This window comes from Pseudophryne corroboree, chromosome 2, assembly GCF_028390025.1.
Source record: "Pseudophryne corroboree isolate aPseCor3 chromosome 2, aPseCor3.hap2, whole genome shotgun sequence".
In the NCBI taxonomy this organism is placed as follows: Eukaryota; Metazoa; Chordata; class Amphibia; order Anura; family Myobatrachidae; genus Pseudophryne; species Pseudophryne corroboree.
In genome coordinates this window covers 234,434,444-234,447,685 of record NC_086445.1, presented here as the reverse complement: position 1 = coordinate 234,447,685, position 13,242 = coordinate 234,434,444, and the positions used below count along the sequence as shown (strand labels likewise).

The window sequence follows — 13,242 nt, the reverse complement described above, 5'->3', positions numbered from 1 at the left end:
TTACTTGTTTGGGAATTGATTACAACAAAGGGGCATATTCATAATGAAAAAATTATGCAATGAGAATTTTTGGTTTTCAATTCTCATTGCATTTTCTCACAGTTTTTTAATTGTTCATCATGCCCCCATCAGAAAATTATCACTTTAAAAAAACTGGTCTTTTTTCGAAAAGTGATAATTTTCCCCTCTGGTTACAGCTGCAGAACCCCCCACAACCCATGTCAGTACTGTGTCCTGCTGCCCAGCTCAACTCACTGCAGCTGCGCCCCACTCAAACCCACCGGCACCTCTCCCCTCCCCACTGCTGCCAGCTTATTACCGGAGATGTCCGGCTGCAGAGATTGCGCTGCAACCATAGCCCACTCCCCCCCCCCACCTTTTTACCAGAGGTGCACGGTTGCAGAGATCACACTGCAGTCATGCCCCCCCTCTCCTGCACAACCGCCGTGTAAACGACAGCTTGTTAAGAGATTCAAGGGCTGTCAAGCTCTGGAAAAAATGCTTTTCCAGAGTTTGATGACTGTCACAATTTCTACATCCCCTGGGGAGTGTACAAATTGTGACATTTAAAGGATAATGAATAATCCCCAGAATGTGTTCTACTCATAATCATAGAAGCATGTGCTTTATATCAATTTATGTTTAAGTATAACTTTAGCGCTGTATTTTTTGCTTTTTATGTATTTAATAGATTGCCCTTTGACATAGAGCAGCTTTCCTTCAGTCACTTTATTCTTTCTTTTCTCCTTGTTACCAGTCACATCTGAACATTGGTAACTTCATTTTGGGACTTATCTCCAGTATATAGTCTTACTGTAAATAGGCATATTTTATTTATGATGCTACTACAAGGGAAAACTTGATGATGAGTCTAGCCAGTCTCTTAATTACATATACACGAGAAAAAAAATGACATGATGATAACTGAATGTTTTAATGGCCTTAAACAAAAAATACATTGTTAATTTTTAGCGACAAGTTCATATTTTTTCAGAGTAAAATAAAAATCAGCATTAAACACAAGTCTTTGTTGGTTTATTTATTTACTGGTTTGTGGATTTTTCAGATGGGGACATAAATCCTATTTTAAAATAGTGTTATTCCGTGTTCTAATGCCGGGTAGGGTACAATATCCCGGAGGTGACCATCTTGATCCCCACAAACTTTGGTCTAACCCTACCCCACCCCCTTTGGCAGCCTAGCCCTAACCATCCCCTCCTGCAGCCTAACCCTCCCTCTAGTGCTTAACCTTAAATTCACGCTCTGTATTTCGACTATAAGAATTCCAGTATTGTGATCCGCGGGATAGTCAATGCCGGGATTCTGACTACATCACCGGATGACAATCACATACAAGCTGGTTTGGGTGCTGAGCGACACAGCACATAGTCAGATATGACAGTAGGGAGGTAGGACATAGGGAGGTAGTAGAGCTTGCAGTCCCAGCCAGGAGAGTATCTTGTCCAGGGGTAGACAGCAGTCACAGCATGTTCCATACAGTCTGACACCATGTGAACTCTTGGGCTAGCTGTTGCTATTAAACTTTGCAGTAGTTTCATATCTGCAAGTACACCAGACACAAGAGTTAAAATATAACATTAGAGTATGACTTCACAAATATTCTACTCTAGGTCACTCAACTCATAGGAGCAGACAGTGATGTTGCCTCCCAACATACCAATCCTTAGTTTGGGACCTTCTGTCACTGAATGTCTTGAAGACCTCAACCTCTTCTCTCTCCTAAAAAAGTACCCCTGCATTGATACAGACATCAGTGGCACCAGCTCACTACTGCTCAGTACCAAGCTGGACATATTTCCCAGCATTCCCTGCAGTTGAGACGAATGTCCAAGCTGCCCGTATGGCACAACAGTCCATATATAAATCAGAGCAGTTAGGATGTAGGTTATTATCTTCCAATTGACCTAAGCAATTCCTAAGGGCCTTGAAATTGTAGGGAATCAAATATAGGGCCTGATTGTGACCTGATCGCTGCTGTGTGTTTTTCGCACAGCAGATGATTATCGAACTACTGCGTATGCACTGCAATACGCATATGCGATGGAAAGCAGAGATGAGTCTGGGTGAAAATTTAATTTGCATGCCATACGCAAGGTGATTGACAGGAAAAGGCCATTTGTGGATGTTAACTGGCCGTATACTGGGTGTGTCCGGAAAAATGTAGGCGTTCCCAAGCTTTTTCTGGGGGGGGGGAGGTGTCGTCAGCTCCGGCCCCGAACAGCCTGATTTCTTTGCACAGGAGGAGTAAGTGTTGAGCTATGCACAGACTGTACACACTGCACATAAAGGGAAAAACACACAATGGTGAGTGTAATGCAAACAGTTTTGCAGCTGTCCGCTGACTGAAGGGAATTATCGCACAGTAGGGGTAATTCCAAGTTGATCGCAGCAGGATTTTTGTTAGCAATTGGGCAAAACCATGTGCACTGCAGGGGAGGCAGATATAACATGTGCAGAGAGAGTTAGATTTGGGTGTGGTGTGTTCAATCTGCAATCTAAATTGCAGTGTAAAAATAAAGCAGCCAGTATTTACCCTGCACAGAAATAAAATAACCCACCCAAATCTAACTCTTTCTGCACATGTTATATCTGCCTCCCCTGCAGTGCACATGGTTTTGCCCAATTGCTATCAAAAATCCTGCTGCGATCTACTTGGAATTACCCCCAGTGTACACAGGCATTTGCACACTTGCATGGTGCAAATTTTCACTCACCATGGGCGGCGACTATCTGATTGCAGGACAGTGTAATTTGCAGAACAGCGATCAGGTCTGAATTCGGCCCATAGTTTCAAAAGAATAGAAAAATAAGATTTTACTCACCGGTAGATCTATTTCTCGTAGTCCGTAGTGGATGCTGGGAACTCCGTAAGGACCATGGGGAATAGCGGCTCCGCAGGAGACTGGGCACAACTAAAGAAAGCTTTAGGACTACCTGGTGTGCACTGGCTCCTCCCTCTATGACCCTCCTCCAGACCTCAGTTAGGATACTGTGCCAGGAAGAGCTGACACAATAAGGAAAGGATTTGGAATCCCGGGTAAGACTCATACCAGCCACACCAATCACACCGTATAACTCGTGATATTATACCCAGTTAACAGTATGAAATATATCTGAGCCTCACTAACAGATGGCTCATAACAATAACCCTTTAGTTAGGCAATAACTATATACAAGTATTGCAGACAATCCGCACTTGGGACGGGCGCCCAGCATCCACTACGGACTATGAGAAATAGATTTACCGGTGAGTAAAATCTTATTTTCTCTGACGTCCTAGTGGATGCTGGGAACTCCGTAAGGACCATGGGGATTATACCAAAGCTCCCAAACGGGCGGGAGAGTGCGGATGACTCTGCAGCACCGAATGAGCAAACTCAAGGTCCTCCTCAGCCAGGGTATCAAACTTGTAGACTTTTGCAAAAATGTTTGAACCCGACCAAGTAACAGCTCGGCAAAGTTGTAAAGCCGAGACCCCTCGGGCAGCCGCCCAAGAAGAGCCCACTTTCCTCGTGGAATGGGCTTTTACAGATTTAGGGTGCGGCAGTCCAGCCGCAGAATGTGCAAGTTGAATCGTGCTACAGATCCAGCGAGCAATAGTCTGCTTAGAAGCAGGAGCACCCAGCTTGTTGGGTGCATACAGGATAAATAGCGAGTCAGTTTTCCTGACTCCAGCCGTCCTGGAAACATATATTTTCAGGGCTCTGACTACGTCCAGTAACTTGGAGTCCTCCAAGTCCCACGTAGCCGCAGGCACCACAATAGGTTGGTTCACATGAAAAGCTGATACCACCTTAGGAAGGAATTGGGAACGAGTCCTCAATTCCGCCCTATCCATATGAAAATCAGATAAGGGCTTTTGCATGACAAAACCGCCAATTCTGATACACGCCTGGCCGACGCCAAGGCCAACCGCATGACCACTTTCCACGTGAGGTATTTTAGCTCTACGGATTTAAGTGGCTCAACCCAATGCGACTTCAGGAAATCCAACACCACGTTGAGATCCCATGGTGCCACTAGAGGCACAAACGGGGGCTGAATATGCAGCACTCCCTTAACAAAAGTCTGAACTTCAGGCAGTGAAGCCAGTTCTTTTTGGAAGAAAATGTACAGAGCCGAAATCTGGACCTTAACGTAACCCAATTTTAGGCCCGTAGTCACTCCTGACTGTAGGAAGTGCAGAAATCGACCCAGTTGAAATTCCTCCGTTGGGGCCTTCCTGGCCTCACACCAAGCAACATATATTTGCCATATGCGGTGATAATATTTTGCGATCACATCTTTCCTAGCCTTAATCAGCGTAGGAATGACTTCCTCCGGAATGCCTTTTTCCTTTAGGATCCGGTGTTCAACCGCCATGCCGTCAAACACAGCCGTGGTAAGTCTTGGAACAGGCAGGGCCCCTGCTGCAGCAGGTCCTGTCTGAGCGGCAGAGGCCATGGGTCCTCTGAGATCATTTCTTGAAGTTCTGGGTACCAGGCTCTTCTTGGCCAATCCGGAACCACGAGTATAGTTCTTACTCCTCTCCTTCTTAGTATTCTCAATACCTTGGGTATGAGAGGCAAAGGAAGGAACACATACACCGACTGGTACACCCACGGTGTTACCAGAGCGTCCACAGCTATCGCCTGAGGGTCCCTTGACCTGGCGCAATATCTTTTTAGCTTTTTGTTGAGGCGGGACGCCATCATGTCCACCTGTGGCCTTTCCCAATGGTGTACAATCATTTTGAAGACTTCTGGATGAAGTCCCCACTCTCCCGGGTGGAGGTCGTGCCTGCTGAGAAAGTCTGCTTCCCAGTTGTCCACTCCGGGAATGAACACTGCTGACAGTGCTAACACATGATTTTCCGCCCATCGGAAAATCCTTGTGGCTTCTGCCATCACCATCCTGCTTCTTGTGCCGCCCTGCTGGTTTACATGGGCGACCGCCGTGATGTTGTCTGACTGGATCAGCACCGGCTGGTGTTGAAGCAGGGTCTAGCCTGACTTAGGGCATTGTGAATGGCCCTTAGTCCCAGAATATTTATGTGTAGGGAAGTCTCCTGACTTGACCATATTCCTTGGAAGTTTCTTCCCTGTGTGACTGCCCCCCAGCCTCGAAGGCTGGCATCTGTGGTCACCAGGACCCAGTCCTGTATGCCGAATCTGCGGCCCTCTAGAAGATGAGCACTCTGCAGCCACCACAACAGCGACACCCTGGCCCTTGGAGACAGGGTTATCAGCCGATGCATCTGAAGATGCGACCCGGACCACTTGTCCAACAGATCCCACTGGAAGATCCTTGCATGGAACCTACCGAATGGAATTTATTCGTAAGAAGCTACCATCTTTCCCAGGACTCGCGTGCATTGATGCACCGACACCTGTATTTGTATTAGGAGGTCTCTGACTAGAGATGACAACTCCTTGGCCTTCTCCTCCGGGAGAAACCCTTTTTCCTGTTCTGTGTCCAGAACCATACCCAGGAACAGTAGACGCGTCGTAGGAACCAGCTGCGACTTTGGACTATTCAGAATCCAGCCGTGCTGTTGTTGCACTTCCCGAGATAGTGCTACTCCGACGAACAACTGCTCCCTGGACCTCGCCTTTATAAGGAGATCGTCCAAGTACGGGATAATTATAACTCCCTTTTTTCGAAGGAGTATCATAATTTCGGCCATTACCTTGGTAAATACCCTCGGTGCCGGGGACAGACCAACGGCAACGTCTGGAATTGGTAATGACAGTCCTGTACCACAATTTTGAGGTACTCCTGGTGAGGAGGGTAAATGGGGACATGCAGGTAAGCATCCTTGATGTCCAGTGATACCATGTAATCCCCTTCGTCCAGGCTTGCAATAACCGCCCTGAGCGATTCCATTTTGAACTTGAACCGTCGTATATAAGTGTTCAAGGATTTCAATTTTAGAATGGGTCTCACCGAACCGTCTGGTTTCGGTACCACAAACATTGTGGAATAGTAACCCCGGCCTTGTTGAAGGAGGGGTACCGTGATTATCACCTGCTGGAAGTACAGCTTGTGAATTGCCGCCAGTACTACCTCTCCTCGAGGGTAGCAGGCAAGGCTGATTTGAGGTAACGGCGAGGGGGAGTCGCCCCGAAACTCCAGCTTGTATCCCTGTGATACTACTTGCAGAACCCAGGGATCCACTTGTGAGCGAGCCCACTGGTCGCTGAAGTTCCCGAGACGCGCCCCCACCGCACCTGGCTCCACCTGTGGAGCCCCAGCGTCATGCGGTGGACTCAGAGGAAGCGGGGGGAAATTTTGGATCCTGGGAACTGGCTGTCTGGTGCAGCTTTTTCCCTCTTCCCTTGTCTCTGTGCAGAAAGGAAGCGCCTTTAACCCGCTTGCTTTTCTGAAGCCGAAAGGACTGTACCTTATAATACGGTGCTTTCTTAGGCTGTGAGGAAACTTGAGGTAAATTTTTTCCTTCCCAGCTGTTGCTGTGGATACGAGGTCCCAGAGACCATCCCCAAACAATTCCTCACCCTTATAAGGCCAGAATCTTCATGTGCCTTCTAAAGTCAGCATCGCCTGTCCACTGCCGGGTCCCTAATACCCTCCTGGCAGAATGGACATTGCATTAATTCTGGATGCCAGCCGGCAAATATCCCTCTGTGCATCCCTCATATATAAGACGACATCTTTAATATGCTCTATGTTTAGCAAATAGTATCCCTGTCCTGACAGGGTAATAGACCACACTGCAGCAGCACTATCCATGCTGAGGCAATTGCAGGTCTCAGTATAGTACCCGAGTGTGTATATACAGACTTCAGAATAGCCTCCTGCTTTTTATCAGCAGGCTCCTTCAAAGTGGCCGTATTCTAAGACGGCAGTGCCACCTTTTTTGACAAACGTGTGAGCGCCTTATCCACCCTAGGGGATATCTCCCAACGTGACCTATCCTCTGGCGGGAAAGGGTACGCCATCAGTAACTTTTTAGAAATTACCAGTTTCTTATCGGGGGAACCCACGCTTCTTCACACACTTCATTCACTCATCTGATGGGGGAACAAAACACTGTCTGCTTTTTCTCCCCAAACATAAAACCCCTTTTTTGTGGTACCTGGGTTAATGTCAGAAATGTGTAACACATTTTTCATTGCCAAGATCATGCAACGGATGTTCCTAGTGGATTGTGTATATGTCTCAACCTCATCGACACTGGAGTCAGACTCCGTGTCGACATCTGTGTCTGCCATCTGAGGTAGCGGGCGTTTTTGAGCCCCTGATGGCCTTTGAGACGCCTGGGCAGGCGCGGGCTGAGAAGCCGGCTGTCCCACAGCTGTTACGTCAACCAGCCTTTTATGTAAGGAGTTGACACTGTCAGTTAATACCTTCCACCTATCCATCCACTCTGGTGTCGGCCCCACAGGGGGCGACATCACATTTATCGGCATCTGCTCCGCCTCCACATAAGCCTCCTCATCAACCATGTCATACCGACACACCGCACACACACAGGGAATGCTCTGACTGAGGACAGGACCCCACAAAGTCCTTTGGGGAGACAGAGAGAGAGTATGCCAGCACACACCAGAGCGCTATATAATGCAGGGATTCACACTACCCACAGTGATTTTTCCCTTATAGCTGCTATAATACACAGATTTGCGCCTAAATTTAGTGCCCCCCTCTCTTTTTAACCCTTTGAGCTTGAAAACTACAGGGGAGAGCCTGGGGAGCTGTCTTCCAGCTGCACTGTGAAGAGAAAATGGCGCCAGTGTGCTGAGGGAGATAGCCCCGCCCCTTTTTCGGCGGACTTTCTCCCGCTTTTTTATGGATCCTGGCAGGGGTATTTTTCACATATATAGCCTCTGGGACTATATATTGTGATTATTTTGCCAGCCAAGGTGTTAATATTGCTGCTCAGGGCGCCCCCCCCCCAGCGCCCTGCACCCATCAGTGACCGGAGTGTGAGGTGTGCATGAGGAGCAATGGCGCACAGCTGCAGTGCTGTGCGCTACCTTGTTGAAGACCGAAGTCTTCTGCCGCCGATTTTCAGGACCATCTTCATGCTTCTGGCTCTATAAGGGGGACGGCGGCGCGGCTCCGGGACCGGACGATCGAGGTCGGGCCCTGTGTTCGATCCCTCTGGAGCTAATGGTGTCCAGTAGCCTAAGAAGCCCAAGCTAGCTGCAAGCAGGTAGGTTCGCTTCTTCTCCCCTTAGTCCCTCGTAGCAGTGAGTCTGTTGCCAGCAGATCTCACTGAAAATAAAAAACCTAAAATATACTTTCTTTTCTAGGAGCTCAGGAGAGCCCCTAGTGTGCATCCAGCTCAGCCGGGCACAAGATTCTAACTGAGGTCTGGAGGAGGGTCATAGAGGGAGGAGCCAGTGCACACCAGGTAGTCCTAAAGCTTTCTTTAGTTGTGCCCAGTCTCCTGCGGAGCCGCTATTCCCCATGGTCCTTACGGAGTTCCCAGCATCCACTAGGACGTCAGAGAAATAGAAATTGCTTTAATGTGACACTATTTGAGTATAATTATAGCAGCAGTCAGGAGTTAGTCTGCAACTTTCAAATAAGGGAGCAAGCAGCAGCTCCAGTTTTTCTACCAGTACACTTCAATTGAAAAATTGACACAACAAAACCATAGAGGCGAGGTGTGTTGAATGTGGATGGGGTTTAAATTGTCAATGCAATACTGTATATAAAAAATTGTTATATTAAAGACCTAAAAACAAGGACAAGTACCTACCAGACACATTTGACATATCAGAGACTAATGCTTGGTGCTCCCATTCCTATAGGTAAAAGCATGGACAGTGCGCGCCTTCGTCGCGCAGCAAAAATTTAGGGGCGTTGTTTCGTGGGGAAGGGGCGTGACAACATACTAGTACCAAATCACATTACACTACACGATAATGCCGCTTATACACATTGCACCAGGTAGAACCTCCTATACACACTGCGCCAGGTAGAGCACGTTATACATATCGCGCCAGATAAAGCACGTTATACACATTGCACCAGGGAGAGAACACTGAGACACACTGCACCAGGGAGAGAGCACTGAGACACATTGCACCAGGGAGAGAGCACTGAGAAACATTGCACCAGGGAGAGAGCACCGAGAAACATTGCACCAGGGAGAGAGCACCGAGAAACATTGCACCAGGGAGAGAGCACTGAGAAACATTGCACCAGGGAAAGAGCACCGAGGCACACTGCACCGAGGCACACTGCACCAGGGAGACAGCACCGAGGCACACTGCACCAGGGAGACAGCACCGAGGCACACTGCACCAGGGAGACAGCACCGAGGCACACTGCACCAGGGAGACAGCACCGAGGCACACTGCACCAGGGAGACAGCACCGAGGCACACTGCACCAGGGAGACAGCACCGAGGCACACTGCACCAGGGAGACAGCACCGAGGCACACTGCACCAGGGAGAGAGCACTGAGGCACACTGCACCAGGGAGAGAACACTGAGGCACACTGCACCAGGGAGACAGCACTGAGGCACACTGCACCAGGGAGACAGCACTGAGGCACACTGCACCAGGGAGACAGCACTGAGGCACACTGCACCAGGGAGAGAGCACTAGGAGGGAGGGGAGGACGGGCACAGGGCAGATGCAGAGTGGCACTCACCGTTGCGGAGGAGGGTGCTGTGCCGGGTAAGCGGGGCTGGTCTCTTGATGCTGACGGCGGATCGCAGGTCAAACCATGCCGGAGGACTGGCGGGAGACACCGTAGGCTCTGATTGGCTGCTCCTCCCCGCTGCACGCTGACCCTGTCTCCGCCTTCAGCTGAGAGCTATCAGTAAGGCAGGGGGAGGAGTAACAGCGCGGCGGGGGGGGAGAAGTGGAAGTGACAGCGCGGCGGGGGGGAGAAGTGGAAGTGACAGCGCGGCGGGGACGGGGAGAAGTGACAGCGCGGCGGGGACAGGGAGAAGTGACAGCGCGGTGGGGACGGGGAGAAGGCAGTCCTTAGTAGGGCGGGCACAAACGGGCAGGGCGCATTCTGTCACTCAAAAAAGGGGCAGGGCGCAGCCCCCTGCGAAAGAAGCTTAGAGTGAACACTATTATTTGTATTTCACGTCTATGTGCTCTTATTAAAATGCTGTTACACTATCAAAGTTTTTCTTTTTTATACTGTGGGATATGGCATACTCTGAATGGTGTGGAGTGCCATACAGAATATGAGTTAATAGAAACATTGGGCCTAATTCAGATCTGATTGCAGCAGCAAATTTATTAGCAAACGGGCAAAACCATGGGGGTCATTCTGACCTGATCGCTGCTGTGCATTTTTTGCAGCGCTGCGGTCAGGCCAGAACTGCGCACGCGTATGTACCGCAATGCGTAGGCGCATTGCACGGGTACAAAGCGGATCGTTGCTGTGCAATGGGTTTTACGAAGAGTCCATTCGCACAGCCGATCGCAAGGAGACTGACAGGAAGAGGGCGTTTGTGGGTGGCAACTGACCGTTTTCAGGGAGTGTTTGGAAAAACGCAGGCGTGTCCAAGCGTTTGCAGGGCGGGTGTCTGACGTCAATTCCGGCCCCGGGCAGGCTGAAGTAATCGCAGCGGGTGAGTAAGTTCTGGGCAACTCAGAAACTGCACAAAGTGTTTTTGTACCGCTTGGCTGCACATCACACTTGCAAAGCTAAAATATACTCCCCGGTAGGCGGCGACTATGCTAGCAAGTGATCAGGTCTGAATGACCCCCTGAATTAGGTCCTTTGTTGCATGTGGATGAGAACCTTACAGATACATTACACTCATCCTATACAATAAAAGGCTAATGCTGTTTCTCACCTCTATGGGGAGAATTCCTGAATTAGTGGCTGCCGGCCTGTTTTGCAGGCCAGCAGCCACTAGATGGCGCCCAACAGAGCAATTCAAGTATTGCTCCATTTGGGTGCACATAGCTGCCGGCACTGACATTACTATTCATTTGTTCTGTTATTTTGACGGGCTGGTAACTAGTGTCAAAGTCAGAAAAATATCATGATGCACACTGCCATATTTGCACCTCATACATGTCCGCGCTGCGCATGCGTGCGCTTTCCCGTGCGTACGCATACCCGCTGTTACGTGCACCCGCAGGCGCACGGTATGCGCATTTACGGTAGAGTTTATGTGCGCCTAGCGTGCGACTCAATCGTTACATATTTTTACCATATAATGTATTTTGTAGATTATGGTCCCTTTGATAGAATCTGAAAGTTTAGTTAATGTAGCATGTTCATAGACAAAGAGATCCCTCTTTGTTTGATACGAAGGGTCAGACATGGGTTATACAGTGGTGTTTAGTATCCATCGGAAGAGTATTTAATTAGCAATATTCCGGTGTTGGTTTGAAGCGGATTAATCGCTCGTGCGAATAGTTATGGACATAAGAAGTTTATGGACTTTTACTATTATTTGCACTTTATTATCCATGCGGCGGGAAACCTAGTTTCCCACCCACCTGAGCAGTTGGAAATAGTCACAGCCCACCTGTATGAATCAACCTATGACCTTTTGTTATAATGCGAAGACGAATTCCTGTGTCCAATGAACAATGAGATTGTAGGGACCATTGTACTGTATTGTGTGTAGTGTATAAAAGGACAAGCCGATCTGATCCAGCTCTCTGTTCTCTTCAACGGTTCTCATTGCTGATAATCGGGAGCTGGATATCCAGAGGCGCATGCGATTGTTTCCCTTGAGCATAAGTTTTCTCCGCAATCATATTGTCTTTATTGTTATTGTGAGCCATATCTCTCTCTCTCTCTTCTCCTCTTTCTCTCTCTTTTCCTCTTAAATTGTTATTGTACTGTTATGGTATTTTAAGTGTAGTTATCTGGTTAGTTAGTCTATGTTATATTGGTAGTGTATGACTTGTATTGTATTATTCTTTTGCAAACAGAACGTTTATATAAGGTGTTAGAACCTAAGATCGGTATCTGTGTATTACTTATATTTCTAAGTATTCTCTGAGCATCGGAGACGCTCGTACAGCTTTCAAGTTAATAAGGTTACACTGTGTTACATTTACACCCTATCACTACACCAAGGTTTACTGCATAATACATTGTTTTATGGTATAGTTATAAAGGTTTTACACTGTGAGCGTCAGCGCCGCTTGTGATCTCCTCGTGGTCCCGAGCGTCCGCTACGCTAATAGCGTATCATTACGTTAGTTGGCAGCCAATAGCGTGCCTGCCTGTGATCTCTTGGCCGTGAGCGAACGTGACGCTTGAGCGTCTCGACTACGGCTAAGCGATTGTTACGCAACGTGCGTACCCTTACGGTATTCCGTACGCCAATAGCGTACTGTGTTCTTTGACCTCTTAAAGGGTTTTAAGTAAGATAAATATTTAGCTTTATCAATTGGGGGCTCATCCGGGATCGGTCGCGTCGCCGCACTGGACGCCGCGGGGGAGCGAAGACGTAGTGCTAGGTCACAACCTCACAATCCATACACCACATGCAGTGTCAGCCTTGCTAAATTCTGCCCAAACCAGGCACGTCTCATCAGCGCGGTTTACAAGATGGGAATTGGCACTAATGGCCCCCGTAAACATCACCATAAGGAGATGCAGTGCATTAAATCCTGCAACATATCTCCCAGGTGTGCCTGCACAGGCACAAAGGGTGGAGGATGAGAGCTATGGGGAAGGAGGATTTAATACAAAGGATGACATGCATGATTGTATGGAATATTTGACCCAAAATTTCACGGCAAGGCCTGACATCAGTGACAACCCACTGGAAGATGTAGATCTTACTTTCTACACTGACGGTAGTTGTCACAGACAGTCGGACTCGGGAGACTTGTGTACTGGATACGCAGTCGTAGATGACAAAGGCACCATAGAAGCAGAACCGCTAGGCCCACCTCACTCAGCCCAGGTTGCTGAACTGGTTGCCCTAACCAGAGCATGTGAATTGGCTAAGGGCAAGTCAGCCAATATCTACACCGATTCTAGATACGCCTTCGGGGTAGTCCATGATTTCGGAGCCCTATGGCGCCTCAGAAATTTCATGACGGCAGCTGGTACACCGGTAGCGCATGCAGCTCACATCAAAAGGCTTCTAACAGCGATACAGGAACCCGACAGAGTGGCTGTTATCAAGTGTAAAGCACACACATATAGCCAGGACCCAGTATCACTTGGTAACAGCCGAGCAGACGAAGCTGCTAAGTTAGCAGCCGGTACCCCTAGACAGACAGACACCACACAACTGATGGTATTTAATACCATCAACACACAG

The 13,242-nt window shown here is 48.5% G+C and overlaps 1 protein-coding gene and 1 long non-coding RNA gene across 4 annotated transcripts in view; one reads left to right on the top strand and one right to left on the bottom strand.

The window, feature by feature from the left end:
• The window catches only part of LOC135011556 (uncharacterized), a 295,015-nt gene that overhangs the window by 143,479 nt on the left and 138,294 nt on the right, over positions 1–13,242 (top strand). The gene's annotated exons all lie outside the window — the stretch shown is intronic.
• The window catches only part of LOC135011495 (retinol dehydrogenase 7-like), a 164,382-nt gene continuing 152,055 nt past the window's right edge, over positions 916–13,242 (bottom strand). For all 3 annotated transcript variants that reach the window (XM_063952468.1, XM_063952466.1, XM_063952467.1), the window contains exon 5: positions 916–1,561. In XM_063952468.1, the coding sequence (XP_063808538.1) occupies positions 1,347–1,561 (215 nt within the window). In that variant the 3' untranslated portion in view covers positions 916–1,346. The remainder of the gene's footprint in view (positions 1,562–13,242) is intronic.